General features: G+C 38.2%; 1 protein-coding gene across 1 annotated transcript; it reads left to right on the top strand.

The window, feature by feature from the left end:
* Nucleotides 1–6,426: 6,426 nt before the first annotated feature.
* Nucleotides 6,427–17,831, top strand: LOC104491723 (histone-lysine N-methyltransferase setd3-like). Its single transcript, XM_010134188.1, has 6 exons — nt 6,427–6,532; nt 8,155–8,247; nt 11,486–11,634; nt 12,690–12,762; nt 13,281–13,537; nt 17,788–17,831. Exons 1-6 carry the CDS (start codon nt 6,430–6,432, stop codon nt 17,809–17,811), a joined length of 699 nt encoding a protein of 232 aa, XP_010132490.1. The 5' UTR covers nt 6,427–6,429; the 3' UTR covers nt 17,812–17,831.
* The last annotated feature ends 3,186 nt before the right edge of the window (nt 17,832–21,017 follow it).

Here is a 21,017-nt window from a genome sequence, read left to right as displayed (position 1 = left end):
GGAACCAAAACCAATTAACCCCCCCCCCCCAAAACCAAACCACCAAAAAACCACTTTTCCACTGAAATGTGTATTGCTGCTTCTTCAGATGTTTATGAAATCTGCAGTTCATCTCAGTCCTGAAGGATTTTTCGTTCTTTTTTTCTCTGAATGTCATGCAGCTATATATTAGATTGCTGCTTCTGTTGTTGCGCATGTTCTGGCAACCAGCTGGTCATTTCATTGCTGTGTTGAGAAGCAGGCTCATACTTTTATTTTTCTAAACAATAGTTTTAGTCACTTGCAAAAATAAAAAAAGCTTTGTATCTGAAATTTTATTTCAGATTAAAAAAATACTGTTTTTTCTGAAGTTAGACTTTTTTGAATTCTAGAAGTTCTGTAGAGTTGAAATCTAACTTTAAAATCTGTTTAGTGAACTATAATATTAAAAATAATTTTAATGTAATTACAGAAAGTAGTTTCACAAAGGAACCACACTTACTCTCTCTACATCGGGTCTCATGTTGTCATTATAACTCCTCATTTGCTGGTTAAACGTGGCAGAGCATTGCTCAACTAAACTGTTTTTTGCCAAATATGAAATTGGATTGTGATGTGTTTTCAGAAATTTTGAAAACTTTCATAATCAATTCTTAGATTATATATTCTATAAAATTAAGTTATTTAAATTTTTTATGCTACACAGCTCCACTGGATGAGTATTTGAATACATTTTCTAGGCAGTTCTGTGTAGCAGGAATTCCTTTCAAATCACGGCTTTTACTAAACAATGCAGCTGTCAGATTTATTAGATTTTAAATAGGTCAGTTCCATGTAATCGAGCAGTGAATGAAGATATGTAGGAAGTAAAATCTATTTTTCTGATTGGAAATTGGATTTTAAAAGTACAGTTTAGATCAAGATCAATGATTCCTTAAAAGGAAATACTTCCGTAACAAGAAATCTCAAGATATCAGTCTGCTGGGTTTGCTTTTTTGTGTGAGAGACTTGGTGTAATTATTCATGCAGCATCATTACTCTATAGAAATTCTGATGACTAAGAAGCAATAGTTTAGGCAAGATACATGCATGAAGAGATGCGTGAAGATACCTACAGAGCTTAGTTCATGTACTGGTAGCATCCTGCTGAAAAAAATGCATTTCTGATTACAGTGCCACTAGTCTAGTGAGTTGTTTTCACTGAACTTGCTTTTTTCTATGGTATGTTTGCTGCATGTTATCTGAGCAGTAGGAGCTGAGACAGGTCTTGTATTAGCCTTGAATTTCCTACTTGCATAGAGTGGATTTCAGCTAGAAATTTTTTTTGCCTCTAAAACAATATTCACCTAAAGTAGTAATGCAAATACTAAGTGTTGTTCAAATTTTTCTTTTCGTCATATCTGGGAAACTGAAGTTCACATTCTCTAAATCAGTTCTGGTTTTAGACATAGTTCTTGGTAATGCTTTCACTGCAAAAATAGGTTCTCACTATTAACACATTTCATACGGGCAAAACTTCAAAATCTAATGCTGTCCATATACCAAATTCATACAGCTTCATATATTGGTGACACTTTTCATGTCTCCATGCACAATTGTATTTGGTTTTTTCTTCTTGTAAACATCCATCGGTAGATTCTATATTCCAAGCAGATCCTTTCTCTAAATACAATTAAAAAAAAATTCATGCAGTATTTTGGTAGTTGTGTGTACAGAACAATTCCTTAGACTGTTTTTTTGGCAATTTATTGATTGAGAAACATGCTTGGCTCTTAGAAATGAGAAACCAAAATTCTTCAAAATAATTTCGGTTGTTCAACTTTATGAGCACCTTGATTGATATAAACCATGTCATCATAATTTCTGGCTTGTAACATAGAATACACTGTGTGAGTGCTTTACTTTTCTGATGATTCTGAGGGGATTGTGCTGAGAGGGAATGTAGAAAAACATTTGTTTGAATCAATTGAATCAACACAAAACTGCATTGTTCTTGCCCTGAAGATTTTGGACTCTGTCCCCAAACCTGCTGTTGGATTCATTACAGACCCGTCTGCCTTGATTTCTCTTTAGAGCAGAAGGGTCTAAAATAGATGTAACAAAATGCCACGTGGGAGAGGGGAACACTCAGATCAACAGGTGATGCACAAGTTAAGGCTTTATGAAGGTGGCCTCCTGTACAAAGAGTTCTGTTTATCTTTTTACAGATACGAGAAAATTACTAGTGGGGAAAAAAAAAAGGAAAAGGTGTATAATGGGAAGACCATTAAAATAAACTTTTCTAACTTTTTTTATTGTTGGTGGTATTGTTCTTCTGTGTCTTTTGTATTATGGCAGATTCGCCATTTCCAATTTGTACTATTATAAATTCAACAGGAATCTCATTATAAGGGTTACTCCCTGCTTCATATGAGCTGAAAAGTGTTATAAGATCTTGTATCAAATGTAATTGCTTGTGGTAGAACAATGTCTTTCAAGAGGATGTCCAGTGTTCATTTACAAATGTCAAGGGATGTGACCAGCCAGTGTGACTGTCACTGAATCTGTGGGGTCTCTCCTACGAGCCTGCTCATTAGAGATTTTCGTTATAGAAACTGTATTGGGAAAGTAAGTTATGCAACTCAAGGGAATGCAAAATTAACCAGCACAGATGAGTTCTGGTATCTGCTAGAGAGAGCAAAAATTGGGGAGGATGTTATGCCCCAGGACTTTAGTCTCCATGTACTCAGGGATAGCCTTGTTCTTGCACTGTGTTCAGTGTTACAAGATGAAAGTTTGGTTTGTTTGGCTTCCTTTTTGAAAACACCTTATAGTTTTGCCTTAGATTTATTTCTGTTTTGTTACAAGGTGGTGGTTTCTTCAGTCAGTTTTGAGCTCCTTTAATTTTGAGTTAACACCGTTAACCTTAATTTGCTTCCTGATGATGCGAAGGTAGTACTTAAGCCTTGGGCTTGGCGATTTCTTGTTCCTTCTCATCTTAATAGAAAATGAAAGCATCCAGATTATGTACCTTTTTCACCAGAATTTTTTTTAAAATAGCATTTATGTTTACAAGATCTGCCCTATACAATTACTCAACATATGGATTGCAAGTGTTCCAGCCTTGGCCAATGTGGAGAAGCAGCTTTTCAGCTGCTGATCAATGCATTCCAGTATTAAGACCAGCTGCCAAAGAACAAAACTTTTTGATAGAGTGTGAGAGGAACGATTTCATTTTGGGTAACTAGCTACTCAGACCAAGGATAAAAGGATCTCTTTAACATATACAGAATGCTTGGAACACATGGAATCCAAAGGACTACTTCTGTACAGTGATTTTTTTTTTTTAGGATCTTTTTGGGTTTCACTGTGCAGTGTGTAATAACTTAAAGCTGCTATGGTTGAGGTGATCGTGATGACACAGGCAGTTGAAATCTACAGTTAACCTGAATGTGTCCGAGTCCCCTCTCACTGAAGTAACTGGTCATAGAATCTTCTATACTCTACAGGAAAGTGTTGTATATCATATAGACTACATAGGCTCCCCATATAGAGGTGAAAATATCAGTTGCAGTTGTAGAATCATAGAAAAATGTAGATGGAGAGGGACCTTTGGAGATAGAGAGGCTCAGTTTTCTGTTTTAACTTCAAAGTTAAAGCAGGTTTCTTAGGGTCTTGTGGAGTCAAAGCTTTAAACTTTCCTAGGTTGCTTGGAGATGCTGTTAAATCTCCATATTGTTCCAATGCTCAACCACCCTCATGGTGAGGAGTTTCCTTTTATCTATTTGGAATTTCCCTTGCACCATCCTGTGGCTGTTGCTAGTTGACCTTTTTCTGTGCTTACCTGAGAATAATCTGCCTCCACCCTTTGTATAACTCCTTGTTACAAAGGTGGAGGCAGCAGTGGGCTCCTTTTCTTCTCCGGGCTGAACAAACTTAGCTCCCTCATCATGACTTTCATCTCGTGTCAGCCCTTCTGCTATTTTAATGGCCTTCCTCTGGATGTGTTCCAGTTTGCCAGTACCTCTTGTGCTGCGTGGTCCAAAACTGTGCAGCACTCTAAATGTGGCCTCACCAGTGCCAGCAGAAGGGAATAATTACTTCCCTTGACCTGCTTTTATGTACTTGCTCATGCAGCTCAAATTGCAGTTAGTTTTCATGGGTTTAAGGGTGAACTGCTAGTGTATGTTCAACTTGGTGTCTGCTGGAGTCTCCAAGTCCTTTCCTGCAGAGCCACTGCCTGTCCAGTCTGCAGCTGTAACACTGTGTAGGGTTTTTTCCTTCCCAGATGGAGGACACTTTACATTTGTCTTTGTTTAACTTTATAAAGTTCCTGTTGGCTACTTCCTCCAGTTTGTTGAGGTCCCTCTGAATGGAGGCCCTGCCCTCCAACTTGTTGACTGCTTTCCCCATTTCATATTATCTGTAAATTTGCTGAGGATGCTTTCTGTCCTAGCAACCAAATCTGATGAAGATGTTGACCAGTATTCGCCACTGAGGAGTACTGCTTTTACCCAGCTGGCAGTTAGACTTACAGTTATTGACCACATCTCTTTGAACCTCATGGCCCAGGGAGGGTTTTTTTGTCCACCCATTCAGTCTAAGTCTCAGTCTGACAACCAGGATGCTATGGAAGACAGTGTTAAAGCCTTGGTTAAGTCAAAGCAGCTGGCAACCACTGATTCTCCCTGGCTCACAGCCACTTACTTCTTCAGAAGGCAGCTGGGGTAGTTGTACACGGTTTGCCTCCGTCTGATCCCAGCCACATTCATGTCCCTCATGCCTGGAAATAGCTTCTTTAGGACTTGCTCTGTTTTGGACAGTGAATAAGGTGAGGCAGACCATTATCTGGTTCCCTGGATCCTTTATCCTCTCCTGCCCCCACCTGTCTTTTCTGTTGGGTTTTGCTTGTTTGTAAGTTACCTGTTTCCTGTCGAAGGCAATCACCATGATTTTTTGAAGATGATAGCCAGCAGCCAGCTTTCTCAGGGCTTTGGATGTTTCCCATCTGGTCCTATCTACTCATGTAGGTCCAGCTTTCCAAAATAGTCTTATAACATGATCCTCCCCTCCCTCAAGCTTTGCCACTAGATGCAGAAACTTGGGAAGCCTGACAGCACACCTTGCTGGTGAAGACCATGCCCAAGGTATTGGATACCTCAGCTTTTTCTGTACCTTTCATCACTAGGTTGCTTCCTGATTTTGCAGCTGAGTTATGCTTTCCCCAGTCTGTCTCTTGCTGATGGTGTACCTGTAGAAACATTTCTTCTTGCCTTTCGCATCTGTCTTCAGTTTCAACTCCAGACAAGCTTTAGCTTTCCTCATTCAGTCTCTGGTTGCCCAGACAGTGTATCTATAGTCGCTTTTGGTTGCCTCTCCCCTCTTCTACTTTACCTGTGTTTGTTTTGTTTGAGCTCAGTTGGTGAGGAGTCCCACGTACAGTTAGCTGGCTTCTTGCTGTGCCTGCTGATTTCTTGCATGTTGGAAAGGCTTGTTTTTGTGCTCCAAGAACAGAGTTCAGGAAGGTGCCTGGCTGTCCTGGGCTCCTTTGCAGCTTCCCAGGGCATTCTGCTCACCATTCCTTGAGCAAGCTCCAACTCTAGTTGAAGTTATGAGTCCAAAGTCTTTAGTCTGCTTCTTTCTTTCCTTTCTTGCCTTAAGATCTTGCACTACCATTTCATGATTGTTGCAGCCAAGGCTGTCATTGGCAGTTGTATACAGGAGCAGTTCTTCCTTATTCATGAGCACCAGATCCAATATAACCCCTCCCCTAGAAGGCTGTTCAGCGCCAGCATCAAAGTTTGCTCCCAGTGCATGCTAGGAATTCCCTGGCTATTTCACACCCTGATGTGATGCCTTTCCAGTGGATGTTGTGTGATTTAAGGGCTCCATAGGAACAAGGGGCTCTGACTATCGAAAGCCAACCTAGGATGGTGTTCTGTCTTATGTCGTAACTGAAAATGAGTTTTTCTTAACTGGTTGAACCATAAGAAGCTGCTGCAAAGATATACGTATGATATTTTGATTTTATTTCAAAATGGAATACTTTTTTTTCTATTAATTTTGAATTAGTACTTTGCAGTCACAAATACTAATTCAGCTGATGTCCACGGTGCAGTTGATGAGGTAAAACAACCTGGTTTTGATAGCATAGGTACTTTGGTATCCATAATATTTGTTCACAACTAATGAATTTGCAAGTGTTGGAATGACTTTTTTTCCCCTCTATACAATTTCTAGTTTCTAATGTCCCTGAGGTGATTAATATGCAGCTACATGAAATACTGCTTCAGATTGCACTGTATGGTTGTCTGGTGTTCAGGCCATGCACATATATATGTGGCAGAAACAACTCCTCATCCTCTTTTTTTTAAGTGACTATTAAGAGAACAGCCTATCCATTCAGCATTATTGTATTTTGTTTCTTATTAATTAGTGATAATTCTCTTCTTAATTTGTTTCAGTTGGAAGATGGGGAAGAAGAGCCGAGTGAAAACTCAGAAGTCAGGTACAGGAGCCACAGCGACAGTATCTCCAAAGGAGATTTTGAATCTAATTAGTGAGTTACTGCAAAGTAAGTTTCAGTTTTATGCCTCTGTGGGAAAAGGGACTGTGTGGAGACCACTGAAAAACATTTTTTTTTTCTCTTTTTGAAGCTAGTGAATTCTTTTAATTTCCTGTAAGTGGCCAAGCTTGCTTTTTCAGCTTGCTTAAGCTGGTATAGTGTGTATCTCAGGGTGTGTATCTCTGTATATACCATTATTAGCCTATTTATATGTGTATGTATTGGAAATACCGTATTCCTGGCAGCTTTTGGCTTCACATCTCAACAGAAGCATAAATGCAGGTCTCTAGTCTACTTCAGGTAATGTGACATTGCAGCTTTGTCAAAAATGTTTTTCTTATAAACCTCAAATATTATGCTGTTTCTGTTTAGTGTTTTAATAGTGCTTTGAACTGATATTGGAGAAATTAACTGTGGAAAGCAGCAATACAACTTCATTCAACTGCACTGATATTTTTGTGTCCCCAGTGTGTTTTTGTTGTTTGGAAACTTTTTTGTAGTGCTTGATTCTTAGTGTATAGACCAGAGGTTGTTTTACTCGTTGAGGAACTTTGAACTCATCCATTATTTCTAGTAAGTATGAAGAGCAGAGCATAATTTCATATGGTACTGCTAAAATACTGTTCGTTCTTGCTACTGTCAGTAGTAAATGTGCTGAGCTACACTTCTTGAAACACGAGTCCAAATCTTCACACCCTGGAAACATCTAAATTAGAAAAATCAGAATTTTTCTTTAGCATTGCTTGCGAAAAGGAGACAAGGAGTTGGCAGAGCAGTTTGATGCTTATGCTAGAATTGGCCTCTGCTTTGCTACCAAAAATAAAACTTAGATCTAATTTGCTAAGCAAAGACAAGAATCAGCTGTTCTTTTTGTCAAGCTTCCATACTTTATTCAACACAAAGATTTTTCAGATCAGTTGAGCCCAGTAATCTTCAGCTGTCCAGTTGGATTTATGCAGCTTAGATCAATAAATCCACATGCTGGCATTTAGAATATTGTCAGCGACACTGTGGACATAATCTCGAGCTACAGCTTGGCTAAGTGTTCCTCTGCTTGTCCTTCCAGTACGCTTCCATCTATGAAAACACCTATTGACTAGGCAGGTCACATGTATGTACCAACAAATTTCTCAGTTACTGAAGGTAAGCTCGGCGCTGTTACCATCTGCTTTCATTACAGCAGGAATGATGGCAAGCAGGCTAATGTAAACAGAGCACTTTGCTGGGATTATTGAAAACAGGCTGCTTCTTTTTGTCTTATCTGAGAGACTATATGCTTAATGCTCTGCTTGTTCACCTTTTTTCTTCCTTTTTAAAAATTTGATATTCCTTTTATCTGAAAGAATATTTTAAAAAAATTAACTTGAGGTAAGCCATACTGTAAAAGTTTCAGAAGTCTCTATTAATTCCCTGTCAAAGAATGGGATGTTTGTAACAACAGAGATTTGTTGTAACAACAGTGTTTACCATGTAAACATGTCTAAGGCTGAATTAAAGTAACTGTTAAACCATGACCTTTTCTCTGATGTTTATATATCTATATACTCACCTTTTCTCTGATGTTTTTATATGTGTATATGTATACTCACACTGTATTAAAAAAAAATTTCATTTGGCATTTTTACTTCCAGAATGCAGCAGTCCTACCCCAGGTCCTGGTAAGGAATGGGAAGAATATGTACAAATTCGTTCACTTGTTGAGAAAATTCGCAAAAAACAAAAAGGTAAATGTGAAAGACTGTAAGATATGGGTGGTTCTGAGTTTTGATTTGCCTAAAGAATTGTCTGTTGACAGCTAAAAGGGATATTTTTGTTGTTGTTGTATAAATATTATACAATACTGTTATTTTGGGGCAAAGTTTTGTGATTTGCAGTTTCTTTTTACACTTGCAACTGTTTCTGAAATGTTCTAGTGGGTATAAATGCTGGCATTAACCATTTTAATACTTATAATTCTGCCTGAATATCACAGACAAGTGATGCCGTAATAATTCTGTCTGATAAGTAGAAAAAAGAGCTTGAGATTGTCATTACTATGTGAAGGACTAGAAGTAAAAATTCTTAGAGAATAACAGAACTTTCTGATTGCATAGTCTGCTCCTCTGTCTCTCTAGTTCTGAATATTTCAAATTTAATTTTGTAACTATTTTATTTGAACATTTTATTAAATATGGAAGCAATTTCCGCATTATGACAAAAATATATAAAAGCCCAAAACAAATATGTGAGCTAATAAATCTATCTGCTACAGATCAAGCATATAATATAAAAAATGCTTATGGCACTGTAGTTAATATGGGGGTTTATTGCCAAATTTCCTCATTTTAATGTATACTTATTTTTCAGATTAGAATATTTTTCTTCCAGTATGTTTTGCAACAGCTCACCATTGTCAATACTTTATTTTCATATTAGTTTTGTTTTTTGTTTGGAGGTATATTGTAAAAAATGCTTTTCATGTAATTTTAGTAAAAATTAACCTCTGTTAACTTTACTATTATATTTTAATGGCAGAGAAATAACTTTTTAACATGAGAATCAATAGATTTGGGCTGAACGTACCTGAAAAAGTCCTAAAACAATTCTTTCATCTCTGATATTTATATGGTGACGGCAAAAAAAGCCAGCCTCTATTTAAAGTGGAGCTTGATTGGTTTGCATACTTACCTGATAAAGCAGAAGACTGTACGTAGAGATTTGAAATGTCCTTTTCACACCTGGTTTTTATAGTTTTGACTAACTCATAAGAATATTACATCATGGAAGGCCTTTTAAACCTCTGAACATCAGTTATTGGCAGTTTGAGTGACTGCATCCTGTAGCTCTTGTAGGGGTGAGTTTGACTCGTTCTTTTTCCGTCCTGTGACTTCTGTAGACATATGGTACATGTCCTGGGTGTTAGGATGTAATACGTGTGTTATGGTAAAACACAATTCAGGGTAACAAGAACAGAGATAGTGTTAGAGTTGGAGTGTGCAGCGTATCTTTCTTCTGTGCCACACAGATCGAAGCATTCATGGGGGAAATGGCTGCTGTGATAGAATTAGTATAACAGTATTATGGTAATAGGAAGTTTTTTTTTCTTGAAAGATGCAAAACTTATTAACCATAGAATGGTTGACATACAAATGACTTTTACTTTCATGTTTTTACGTGCATACTGAGTATGACTAGTATGGTGTCTTTCAAATTTTCTTTTTAATAGAACATAGTAATTTATACTTCTCTAGTATAACAAAGGCTTTAAACAATTAGCCAAGGAAGTAGAAATTGCTCTTGAGAACTTTAAGATTTACACATGAATATGAATTGCCTGAAGTGTCATACTCTGCTTTTCTTGAATAGAACATTGGGTTGCAGAATGTGAACTAAAAAGGACTTGATTATAAAAAAACCTCTTAATTTGAAAACTGATTTTTACTTTCTAAACTTTTAAATTTTTAATATAGCTTATTATTGGTATAGCTATATTTTGTTTAGTATAGAAATAAATTGTTCCACAATAGTGCTTGTAATTTAAAAGAGCTGCTTTTCTGTTTTAATTTGGGAAAATGTGGGAAGTATTGGACCACATCATATATGAGGAACAGAGGTTGAATTTCAGAGATGCTTATGGAATGGTTCCAAATACAAGCTGGATGCTAAAAGCTTCCAGTAGCCTTTTACAATAGTCAATGTTGGAAAAGCTTCTAGCAGCTTTATGCAACAGTCAGTGTTGGAAATCAAAAGAGCAAAGTCCTGGACCGTGTAAACACCTATCAAGTTCTGTAGAAGCTATGCATCTAGTCTCACTAGATTCATGAGGCCTTAGCCCTGAGTATGTGCCTCATGAAACAGCATACTAAAGGGAGTATGAAATAAAGGAGAAATGTCAGCTTTTTTTAAGAAAAGGAAAAAAGCCCAAACACTGTATACTACATTCTCATTGCATAAAAAAAAATACTTTATCAAGTTTTTATACTGCATCATCAAGGACTATAGCTTTAGATGATACTTTCACTTTTATGTTAACTGCAGATCTGATTGGTTCTGGGGCTTGAAATGCATGATTTGGAGTGGGAGAGAATATTTCAAATTTGCTAATGCCACTTGCCTAAAATCCTTTTATTCTAAAGGTGTGTTTATCACCTGTGCTTAACCAAGATATCTTTGGACATAAGCGACTTGCTGATGACATGTTGTCACTCAAAATGGCCTGAACGTTGCAGAGGTGTTGGACGCTTTTAACGTGATCTGACAGTACAGTTTGGGTTGAAGTGAACACAGAGGCAAAGAGGTGTAAAAAGAGCAGGCTCACTGTAGCTGGGAACTACAAAGCATGGGTTCAAATCAGATGGCAGTAAAGAGGAAAACTGAGGAATGAATGAGGTTTGCAATTCCACCAGAGTATCACGTGCCTGTTGGAGAAGCAAAGTGTAAAAATTTGGATGAGCTCTCTGAAGTCAGGAGGGTGATCGGTCCTTAGCTATTTTAATAGATCCGTATGCTACAGGAGAAAGCAAACTGCCTTGTATGTCAGAGGAGGAGCTTGAGATCTGCTTATCATAATTTCCAGTGCTGAATTAAACTGCAGCTTGCCTCTCAAATTCCTCCATGTGTCTGTATTAACAGTCTGTGGTGATTGTGTTTATCATCAATATTAAGCTGGGAAATATTTTCACTCAACTTATTTAAAAGGAAAGAGGAGGGGAGCTTCATATTTCGTCACAGCTCAGTTTAGGTGGTTGTATTTTTAAGATGACTGGTAAGCTAATTTGGCAGAATATTTAAGTGGGTGAAAATTGGGTATGACGTTTGTATACTATTGAGTAACACTTAAAGACCAATTCTGACTCAACTACTTCAAAGCAGAACTGCTGTGGGATAGCACATAGCTTTTTACATGTGCTTTTATGTTGAACTTCTTTATCTTTCTAGATCCTCTAATTTCTGCATTTGTTTTTTAATTAATTGTGTATACAGGTTTGTCTGTTGTCTTTGATGGAAAAAGAGATGACTATTTCCCTGAACTGATAAAATGGGCAACTGAAAATGGAGCATCCACAGAGGGTTTTGAAATAGCTAACTTTGAAGAGGAGGGGTTTGGTTTGAAAGCAACAAGAGAGATAAAGGTGAGTATGTGAACATTTGACTTAGATTAGAAAATCGTGTTTGGAATGTAGCTGCAGAGCTCTGAAACACTCACCACTTTCCCTTCCCCCTTTTGAATGCTTCTGAAACTGCTGGTCTGAAATGCTCTCAACTCTGCATACTTGAGAAATAAAATTATTGATAAAATGGAGTACTGTTTTTTTATTACTATTGGATAGTACTGTGAAGTTTTAATCAGCCTCTTTTTTCCCCGGTATTTTGCCTATACTATTTACCTAATCACCAGAGTACTCCTCCCCTTGATGCATCAGTCTCTTCCATGTTTTCTAACTATTTAGACTCTAGTCCTCTTCTATCATGTCCCTCTTTTCAAAGCACTGATCTTTTTGCCTCAGAGGAATTTCCAATACTTATTTTCCATGAAAACTGAAAAACTCCAGAATTATGTGATAATTGTAAAGAATCTTTTTATCATCAGGTAAGGAATATGGACACACATGCAATAGGTATCTGTTAAAGCATTTAAAATTGCCTCTTTCCATTCCCGTTTTACAGATGGGAAACAGCACTGAAGAACAATCAGCTGTCATGGAAAGAATATTAGAAAACGAGTAGGTTATATTCATTTTAGGGCTTCAGTAGCACATAGTTAATAAGGCTAGCACTACTGCTTCATAAGAACCCTGAACAGTTCTTCTAAAATAAGTATAAGCAAAGTGAAAAAACCTCTACTGGAAGAAAATATCACATATTTAATAGCTATATAATGTGTATGGTAGCTTTGAGGTTGTGTGGGCAATCTACATGTTAGCAGTTCCAAACTGAAGCACTTTACTTTGTAATGTAAGTGTCTTTGTTTTAAGCTTTGTGTAATGCAGATTGGAACATTTGGTTACCACCATATGAAACATAACATGTTTGTTTAATTTGCAGTGGAAGGGAAGGAAGAATTTTAATTGAGAACAGTTTTGATTAAAAAAAATAAACCTATAATTTAAAGATGTTGTATATCTGAGACACTTAGCATATCATGTAAATGCTAACTGACCCTCTATGCCTTTTTTTGTTTCTGTAGGCTGAAGAATTGTTTCTGTGGGTTCCTCGAAAACTGTTGATGACAGTTGAGTCAGCTAAAAATTCCGTACTAGGTAAGAGCGTAAGGAAGTTCTCTAGCAAGAAGTTGATATGTATGGGATCATCCAATAGGATACTTTCTTTTTTTGAGCTCATCTCCTTTGTTACAGGACTTGTGCTGACTGTCAGGTTTAGAATATGTAGAAGCTTGAAGTCAGTGAAAACTTAATTTTCCTCTTTGTTTCTGGCTGGGCACCCTAGATATCTTCCAGAAGAGTGTGTGTTATTTTGAACACTTATCATGTAGCATTTATAACACTTGGAGATAAAATGTACTGAGAGTATTGTTCTAGTTTCTTTATGTCTTCTGTCATGCAACTGTACGTGAGGCATTTACTGTGTCAAAAAACATGCAGCATAATATAGCGTGGGCAGTTAAATTTTTTAGAAACCTAAAAAGCTTTTTTGTTATTGGGGTTTATTTTGTTGAAAATTCTTACATGTTATCTCATCATGTTCATTTAAAGTAAATCTAAGATGATATTTTCCATGGACAATTAACTTAGTGCCTCACCTTTCTGGGTTAATTCAGGATCCCTGTATTCTCAAGATAGAATTCTTCAAGCCATGGGCAATATAACATTGGCGTTCCATCTTCTTTGTGAGCGAGCCAACCCCAACTCTTTCTGGCTGCCCTACATCCAGACGCTCCCCGGTGAATATGACACACCTCTCTATTTTGAAGAAGATGAAGTACAGTATCTTCAGTCAACTCAGGCCATACATGATGTTTTTAGCCAATATAAAAATACAGCTCGACAGTATGCCTATTTCTACAAAGTTATTCAGGTAAGCATCTTAAATGAAGTATATACTATATGTTGTTCTTATGATGATTATTGAGAAAAATGTGAAAACAGTGATGCTAAATAATAGAGCAAGTGTATTGCTTTTAAAGGTTTGAATCATTAAGGCAATTTCCTGCTGGTTTTTGAACTGCTGTTAAAATTTCACAGTTCAGTAGGCTTATGAACATATAAGAATGTATTTAGTTGGTTGGGAGGAGTGATTTGTTTGGCATTGGGTGAGGCTTCATTTGGAATACTGTACAGTTTTGGGCCCACCAGTGTAAGAGACATGTTGACAAACTGGAATGAGACCAGAGGAGGGCTATTAAGATGTTGCTTGCTTCAGCCCTTTATCTATCCAAGAAGAGACTGAGGGAGCTGGGTTTGTTTGTCTTGGGGAAAAGGAGATAAGGGATGATCCAATTATTGTTTTCAACTTGCTACTGGTAGCAGATTCCAGAATTTTGCCTGTGCGAAGTTGGGCTAGGTGGCCTGGAGGGATCTACTACCTATAAGTCTCTCAAAAATGTATAGTTTGCAATAAAAAAAGTAAAATTATAATTGTTAATTGACGTGGAATAGAACTATTGCATATGTTGTATTTCCAATGAACGTGGATTAACTGTTGTTTCCTATTCTATTTAACATCATTATTTTGATTGCTTTCAAATATGAAGATAAACCCATCTGGTAACAGTTTGAGTATGGGGAGGATTGAGATGGGTGACCTTTTCATCATGTTCTGAATTAATGATTTAAATTGAGTGATGTCTAGACATAATTGATGTTGTAAGTGGATGGTGATGTGTTGTTGTCAAGGTAGTGCTCAATGCCCAAACATACAAAGCCTTTTGTGGCACAGTCTGTGTAAAAACTTATGATTCTGTGTACTCCTACAATTGTGTGATCTAGACACTTTTTTTCGGTCATAGGTGAGGTCAGAAAACATAAAGCAATTCTATTCTCTAGTGCTATCAGAGTTCCAAAGCTTTTCTATGAAATGTTTTAAGCTCTATTAACTATTAGAAGTTAAATTATTTTCCTTAGCTGTTTGGTGTTTGGAGAACTTTATGATTCTACCACAGCGTCAATTTATCAAGTATAAGGAGCAGAAGGATACATTTTGAAAACTGAAGTGATTGCAAATAGTGGGTGAAAACCAAATAAGAGCATTTCACTTTGAGGCAAGTTGCAGAGTAGAAATGATGGCTTTAATATCAGGAAGGAATAGAGTTCTTACAGGTGTCGCAATGCAGGAAACAACGGTTTAGCCAACTGTCTTTTCTTGCCACGTGCTATTCTAGGCTACCAGTCCATACTTGGCCTTGCAGCTTTTCACTTTTTTCTCAGTGGACTCTCTGGGCAAACAGAGCTCCTAGATTTTTATTTCTTTAGAATATCTTTTTACCCCTGAATAGTTCTACTGTTTTTAGAGCTATAAGCAGAATATTGTGTGACATTATCCAGTTCTTCCAACTGCTATTCATGCTCTTGCAGTACTTAATCAGATAGCTAAACTATCTCTACGACTAATTCCATAATTTTCATTGACTAATCCTGCACTAGTAGTATTATGTGAGGGGTTATGTGGCCACAACATTAATTTAAAACAAAAAAAACGCTGAAATACAGTTTTACAGAAAAATAAGATCTGGAATGACACCCTGGATTTTGACAGCCATGTGTCCCGTATTTCAGAACCCCTTCTCAGTGATAGATGAATACAAGTAGACTGATATTAAAGGGATGCAAGCACAAAAGAAGAATGTATCTAAAACACAGTGGGGTAACATCAGTTGAAGCATAAGAACTTCTATGTGAAAGGGAGCTTAAATGTTTGAGAAAGCAATTTTGTTCATGAAAATTTCATGTTGCACATAATTGTTTAAAGATGGCAAATACATGCTATTTCTCTTCCTGTCTCTTAAAGATAATCAAAGATCATCTGTATAGTATTTCAGCTAATGTGGGCAAAGTAATGGCTTGCTAAAAAATTACTTGTATTCTGCATGAAAGCCCATGCTGTTAAAGAGTAAGAAAAGCCACAGTCTGAGCAAGGAAAATAATGTATGTGAGATGACTTGATAGTGATGTGCTGTACATGGTAACAAGCCTTTCATACTCTGTACTTGCTATATTTTCTGTTTTACCTTTTGCAATTCTATGGGAACTGATACGGCAGCTTGTGGAGGAAGACTTCTCAGTCAGATATTCCTGAGACTGAGTCAGTTCAGTTTGATCTGCAGCAATGCAAAAACCTTTGTGGAAACAGTATTTAAATAAATGGCCATCTTCTCTTTTAGCTTTATATTAGATGACCCAAGAAAGTGTTTAGTATGTACTGATGCCTTTTGTGTGAACTGTTAAAATATAGGTTCTGGTCACCTGTGGTTAGAAATCTAGACCAGGTGTGTGTTGTGGTTTGTTTGGGTTTTTTGTTTTTTCAATTCTCCTGAAAAATGCTATTATTGCTTGTTTTATGTGCTTGTATAATATAGCTGTTGTTTCATGTTGAATGTGAACATGAAGTTAGATCAGGTGGGAATCGTCAGCTTTATTTGTTCTTTGGAGAATGAGTGGTAATTAATATGAGGTAAATTTTAGGTGTTCTAGTTGTTTGGTGCCATGCTTCAGCACTACCATGTAACCGGGGTTTCAGCTGAGCTAGAAGTATTCAGTAGATACTGAAGTATTCAGTAAATGTCACGTTAGAAGATACATGATTTCAGCTGGCTCCAGGAGTGCCAAGTGAATGTACTGGATAGCTTTTATTAATGCTTCTGATGAAAAGTCATGGAAAAGTTTTAAAACTTCCTGATTTCTGTTTCTGCTCTCAAAAATAAGAGCTTATAACTTATTAAATGTTTTCTTCCCTAAAACAAAGTACCATGTTTCATTATTCAGAAAAGCTGGAATTCATTTTGGTATCATCTTGCGTGCACTCGTATCATTTTATGAGCAAAGTCAACCCACGAAATACTAGTGCTGGGGAGAGAAAAATCTGTCACATAAATGAAAAAAGCGAAGTAAAACCACATTCCTATTAAAGGCAGTGTACTCTGGAAGCACTATGCAAGTGGTTGTTAGGGGTTTTTTTTATACCATCATTTCATTCAGCGCTATACTGCTTCAGCGTAAGCATTTTAATGACAGCTGTCCCATGTGACCAGGAGCTTGATATTTCTTCAGGTATGCAGACTAATTTTTAAAACTTACTAATACAGGTTTTTTAATACAAAAATCTTGTAACTATATTTACTTTTTTGGTAGCTATTCTACTGCAGAAAGTAAAACTAGCAACATCTTGAAAAGAGGTGTGTTTTATTGACATTTGAAGACACTGGAAAAGGGAATATTTTGTGCGGGTAAAATATTTTAATTTCTTTGCAGCATTTTTAGTCTGCAAAATGCTTCTGATGGCCAGAGGAGTAAAAGGGTTAGCAAATCATTTCTTGAAATGCTTCATGTTCTTTCCAAATAGGATTGCTAAATTGCTATTAAAATAATTTGGCTTCTGCTAGGTGTGCAGTTTTAAACATTGTTTGATGAGTGCTGGTCTGTTTTATTTCCCCAGCTTCCCCATAAGGGTGGCTTTCTCGGAACGCCGCAGTTCTGACTTTCTGCAAGTGCTTAGTCTGGATACACATGAGGAATGGGCAGATTTATGAATTCCACAGCTGTTGTAAGCTAAACTCTAGTCTGGTTTGATAAGCAGAAACAGGTGGGATGTTGAGCAGGCAAAAATAAACTCCTGAGTGTATTAGCCAGGCTCTATAAACCACGCTGACACCTTTCTAAACATAAATTATTTGATAATGAAAAAATAGTTAAAAGCTCTTGCAGATGTACTTTAAAGGCGTATTTGGCCTCTGCATTGCTGCCAAAATACAGCGAGTGGTCAAAAGTGAACTTCCATTGCAGCAGACTTGCCCTTTGCGAGATGGTTTTGTAGTCTGTTCCAAAGGGAAATTTTGTACCCTGCAGGGTTTCCCCTTCCCCTGGAAGGTACGCCTGTGACTTCCATGAACATTTATGGGCATTGCATGCCTACCGAAGGGTGAACAGAGCCCGAATATTTACAGCTCGATGTTAAATTTTTTGTGGAACACTGAAATGTGGTGTAATAGGCACAAGAGGGAGCCATATAGTTTACAGACGTTCTCAATGAGATTATATTGCTCAAGAAAAGACAACCAAGTTTGAAGCTTTTTAAAAAGAATATGGAGTGGTCTCTTCATGTTTGACTTTCAGTTGCATCTGTGTGCCTGTTTGTAGTCTATTACAGAGAAGTTTTTGTAAATCAAAACCAAGACATCAAGACAGGGAGTGCTCCTGGAGGAAGCGGAAGTGCCCAAACCCTATTTACTTTTTGGACCTACGAGTCTGAAACAATTTTTTCCCCAGGTGTAGTAAAGGCTGTTATTACCTGTTTTACTGAAAGACAATTTAATGATAATTTTAGTTAACTATTAAAATCTTTGAGGTGTTACGTTCAAAGCCAGCAGAGCCCATGAGCTAGCCATAGCTTGTGCCACTGTTGCCAGCTGTATGCATTCTGTGTGTAAGTAGTATCTGTAAGTAGCTGCCTGTTGTGCTGGAAAGGGGATCAGTTTTGCAGGACTGTCCAGGATGGTGGTTTGGCATTGATCTAAACAATGTTTACAGCCCGTAGTCTCGGGACCATTGCAGGAACGTAGATTTTTTTGAAAGGCATCAGGAAGCAAGCTGTCTGATTAAAAAAAGAGAAAAAACAAACAAACAAAAAAACCCAAAACCAATCCACCAAAACAACACAATGTGGGTGACACTGCAGTGGCCATCTGCTGTAGGCTGCCTGATCAGGAGGAGGGAAGGAGTAGATGAGGCCTTCTACAGACAGCTAGAAATTGCCTCGTGTTTGCAGGCCCTGGTCCTCCTAGGGGACTTCTGTCGCCCTGATATCTGTTAAAGGGACAACACAGCAGGGTATAAGCAATCCGGGAGGTCTGTGGAGACCATCGATGACTACTTCTTGACCCAAGCAATAGAGAAGCCTATGAGGAGAGATGCTACTCACATTCCTGGACCTTACACTTACGAACAAGAAAGGGTTTGTTGTGGATGTGAAGGTTGAAGACAACCTTGGCTGCAGTGACCATGAGGTGGTGGAGTTCAGGATCCTGAGAGGAGGGAGCAGAGCAAAAAGCAAGTTCACGGTGCTGTACTTCAGGAAAAGCAGTATTGGCCTTTTCATAGATCTGCTTGGAAAAGTGCCAGGGGCTAAGTCTCTGGAGAGAAGAGGGACCCAATAAAGAAAGTGTCATTAATACTGAAGGATCACCTCCTCCAAGTTCAAGAGCAGTCTGTGCAATGAGCAGGAGTCAGGCAAAAATACTAGGAGGCCTGCATGGATGAACAAGGAGCTCCTGGCAAAACTCCAAACACAAAAAGGAAGCATAAAGATGATGGAAGCAGGGACAAGTAACCTGGTAAAGCCCAGCAGGGACTGAACCTGGCAGGAGATGTCAAAGGTAACCAAAAGGGCTTCTACAAGTATACAGATGACAAAGGAAGATAAAAGGGCCTACTGGTGAATGGGGCAGGGTACCTGATGACACAGAACATGGAAAGAGCTGAGATGCTGAATGCCTTCTTTGCCTTGGGGGTACTGGTAGATGAAAGGCTGGACACAAGCAGGCAATGTGCACTCACAGCCCAGAAAACCAACTGTATCCTGGGCTGCATCATGGCCAGAAGGTTGAGGGAGGTGATTCTGCTGCTCTGCTCCACTCTGAGACCTCGCCTGGAGCACTCCAGCTCTGGAGTCCTCAGCACAGGAAAGATGTGGACCTGTTGGGGTGGGCCCAGAGGAGGGCCTCAAAATTTTCAAAAAGCTGGACCGCCTCCCCTGTGAGGACAGGCTGAGAGGGTTGGGGTTGTTCAGCCTGGAAAAGAGCAGGCTCTGGGGAGATCTTTCAATACTTAAAGGTGGCTTATAAGAAAGATGGGGACAAACATTTGAGCACAGCCTAGTGTGGTAGAACAAGGGATGATGATTTTAAACTAGAGGAATGGAGATTCAGACTAGAGATAAGGAAATTTTTTTTACAATGAGGGTGGTGAAACACTGGCACAGGTTGCCCAGAGAGGTGGTAGATGCCCTATCCCTGGAAACATTCCAGGTCAGCTTGGATGGGGCTCTGGGCAACCTGATCTAGTTGAAGTTGTCCCTTGCTGACTGCAGAGAGGGTTGGACTAGATGACCTTTGAAGGTCCCTTCCAACCCAAACTATTTTATTATTCTATGACTCGGTGATCTTTGGGCGGTCATGATGATTGGGAGAGATGCCCGAGGACTGGAGGAAATCAAATGCCACTGCTATCGTCAGGAAGGGTGAGAAGGAGGATCCAGGGAGCTACAAGCTTGTCAGCCTCTCTTTGATCCCTGGGAAGGTGCCATCCAGTGGCATCTTGACAGGCTGGAGAAATGGGCTGAGAGTTGATGAGTTGTAGTGCAGAGTCCTGCACCTGGTGTGGAATAATCCCATGAATATGGTGGGGGACAAGCTGAACATGAGCCAGCAAGGTGCTCTTGCAGTGAAAAGGGCTCATGGCATCCTGGGCAGCATTAGGAGTGTTGCCAGCAGGTTGAGGGAGATGTTCCTTCCTCTCCACTCAGATCTGCTGAGGCCACACCCAGAGTACTGTGTCCAGTGCTGTGCTCCCCAGTACAAAGAGATCCATAAGTATTTTAGAATTAAATTAAATGAAGAAAGCAAACTCACCTGTTAAATGTACTTGCTAAAATGTAACTTAAGTTTTCTTGGTTTTATGTTTCTTTGCTAAGTTAATGAGCAAATACTTGCAAATGCTTTCTTTGCCTTCTGTTAAGCTACTGTTATTCAAGAAGGCAGAAGCTGTCCCATGAATCACACCTTTTTTTTAATAGAATCTATTTGGTAGAAGTCATTAATACTTCTACATAGTATCTGTAGTGTCTGGTTTGTATCCATTATTCCACTCATACCAGTTTTCTGACTAGTGTTTATTGACATCTGGACAGCGCTTGTGAAAGTGTTATTGTAGTCCCATTGTGAACACAATCCTTGCAGTATCCAAAGATGTTTTGATCTGTTTGTGTGCACTATTGGACAGAGAATTTAATTTCCTGGAGGCTGTAATCCCTTTTGATCAGAATCTAAATTTGATTTATTATTTGTATAAAATTTAACTAATTGACTTGGTGTGAATGAAATTCTAAAATCCAGTTATTAGCTGTTGGGCACTGGAATGTCATTTTAGTTAGGACGTTTTAACACAAGTTCTAGATCTCAATATTATAGCATCTTTAAAATCCATTATCACATTTGACTCTTCAATATTGGGTAAATTAGGTGAGATTTCACATCTCTAGCTTAATTTTGACACCAATTTTTGAAACTGTGATGATACTTTCAATATAACTTATGCTGCTCATAGGTTATTTTTCTGTACTGTTTCTA

Source organism: Buceros rhinoceros, unplaced genomic scaffold (genome assembly GCF_000710305.1).
Source record: "Buceros rhinoceros silvestris isolate BGI_N320 unplaced genomic scaffold, ASM71030v1 scaffold14344, whole genome shotgun sequence".
Taxonomy (NCBI): Eukaryota; Metazoa; Chordata; class Aves; order Bucerotiformes; family Bucerotidae; genus Buceros; species Buceros rhinoceros.
This window is presented reverse-complemented; position numbering and strand designations above follow the sequence as displayed.